Below are 2,298 nucleotides of genomic sequence, written 5' to 3'. Positions count from 1 at the left end.
CGCACACACACACACACACACACACACAGACACACGCATGCACGCACACACACACACACACACACACACACACACACACAGACACACACACACACACAGACACACACACAGATACACACACACACACAGACACACACACACACAGCGCTGGAGGACGAGGCTATTATTCTGCAGCTTCACAGCTCCTCCCTCCCTCCCTCCCTCCCCTCCCATCCCTCCCTCCCATCGATCCATCCCCTCCCTCGCTCCCTCCCCTTGCTCCCTCCCTCCCTCCCCTTGCTCCCTCCCTCCTACCTCTCCCTCGCCCCCTCCCTCCCTCCCTCCCTCCCTCCCTCCCTCCCTCCCTCCCTCCCATCGCTCCCTCCCTCCCCTCCTCCCTCCCCTCCCTCCCCTCCCTCCCTCCTACCTCTCCCTCCTTAACTACGATGCGCGCTGAGCTAAAAACACACATCGCGCTGAATGCCGCTGGTTACCTAGGTGTGTGTGTCTGTGTGTGTGTGTGTGTGTGTGTGTGTGTGTGTGTGTGTGTGTGTGTGTGTGTGTGTGTGTGTGTGTGTGTGTGTGTGTGCGCACGCACACCAGCCCAGTGGAGACGAGTGTACTGTACCTCCATCCCGCTCCACCTCAGCGGCTGGCTGTAGTGATTTGCATCTTCATCTCCCTCTTCCTCTTCCTCTTCCTCTTCCTCTTCCTCCACAGAGCTGCCCTACGGCTGGGAGAAGATCGAGGACCTGCAGTACGGAACCTACTACGTGGAGTGAGTGCATCTCTCTGTGTCGCCTGGGGGGGCGCTACAGCTGTGTGAGGGGGGGGGGGGGGGGGGGGGGGGGGGGCTACAGCTGTGTGAGGGGGGGAGGGGTTACAGCCATATATATCTATATAGAACACTAGATAGCTTACCCGCGCTGCCGGCCAATGTAGAGCGACGTCGTCGTAGGGCCGCCATCTTGCTCCAGTCAGCCTTGAGTGAGAGTGAGTGATCTGCACAGACAAAAATACTCATAACTCGCTGAAATATTGACGGATTTACAAACGGGTTGGTGTGCTATAAACATCAAAGATGTAGTTATGATACTGCATACTTATAAAAATGTTTTTTTTTAAAGATGTTTTTTTTACAAACTGCTTGAATCATAGCCACGTTAATAATGCTTGTAATAAACCAAACCGTTTGTAAATCCGTCAATATTTCAGCGAGTTATGAGTATTTTTGTCGGTGCAGCTCACTCACCCTCACTCAAGGCTGACTGGGGCAAGATGGCGGCGGTTCAGCGACGCTGGTTACTCCGCCTTAAGCTATCTAGTGTTCTATATATATCTATGTTTACAGCTGTGTGAGACACAGGAAGTAGCGGGGGTAGTGTGAGCCTCCCACACGTTACTCCTCGCCAATGAGAGTCCGCGCTGGCAGGTGAAAAGATGTGACAGGCTGCCTCCTCGTGTACCGGAGGGGACACGTGATGCAAGGCTTCTATCCTCCCTACGACCGACCAGTGGGGGGCATATGCGAGCAATGTTCAAGACAGGGGAGGGGAGAATTGGAAACACGAAATTGGGATGGGAGAAAAATAGAAAAATAAGGAGAAAAAGTGGTTACAAAAGAAATTATTATATATACAGGTATGTACAGACAGATGTGGATATATATACGGTAAGAATAAATATATATATATATATACAGTATATACAGCATTATTGCATCATACAGTCACAAAGGGCTGGGGTGAGTAGCGGTGCTGTGGGTTAAATTCACTCTCACCCTCAAAAGACACATAGACACGTTACAAAGCAGTGAGTTCACCTCTTGGTATAGCGGTCTGTGTTGCTGCCTGCGGTGTGGGAGACCCGTGTTCGAAACTCCCTCGGGGCATCGAAGTTTGAGGTGACGTTGTCACAACTGTTACATATATAGAATGATTATATGGAGGGATATTCAGGCAGATATGGACACATGTATTATACATACAGTATATATATATATATTTTAGGGTGTTATGAGCTGAAAAAGAGAGTGTACCTTGCTGTCCTGTATGGCCACTTGAGGTAAAGTTCAGAGGATTATATGCAGGTATGTACTACAGATATATATATGACATATGTATATATATATATATATATATATATATATATATATATATATATATGTATATATATATACAGCATATACAGCATGTCAGTAGCCAGGTTGTGTTTGTCTCCTCTCCTGTACGGCATCTGAATTGCCCTTTACTCTGCTTAGATTGCATCATCATGCCCCCCCCCCCCCCCCCCCCCCCCGGCCTGCATAGTCAAATTCAG

At 49.3% G+C, this 2,298-nt stretch overlaps 1 protein-coding gene across 1 annotated transcript in view; it reads left to right on the top strand.

Annotated features, from left to right (window-relative positions):
* Positions 1 to 2,298, top strand: part of LOC311227578 (membrane-associated guanylate kinase, WW and PDZ domain-containing protein 3-like) — a 75,391-nt gene that overhangs the window by 3,315 nt on the left and 69,778 nt on the right. The window contains 1 exon segment of the mRNA XM_084313298.1: positions 700 to 757. Coding sequence (XP_084169424.1) covers positions 700 to 757 — 58 coding nt within the window.

Source organism: Notolepis coatsorum (genome assembly GCF_963971535.1).
Source record: "Notolepis coatsorum genome assembly, chromosome: 4".
NCBI lineage: Eukaryota > Metazoa > Chordata > Actinopteri > Aulopiformes > Paralepididae > Notolepis > Notolepis coatsorum.
Note: the sequence above shows the minus strand (reverse complement) of the source record. Positions and strands in the feature narration are given on the sequence as shown.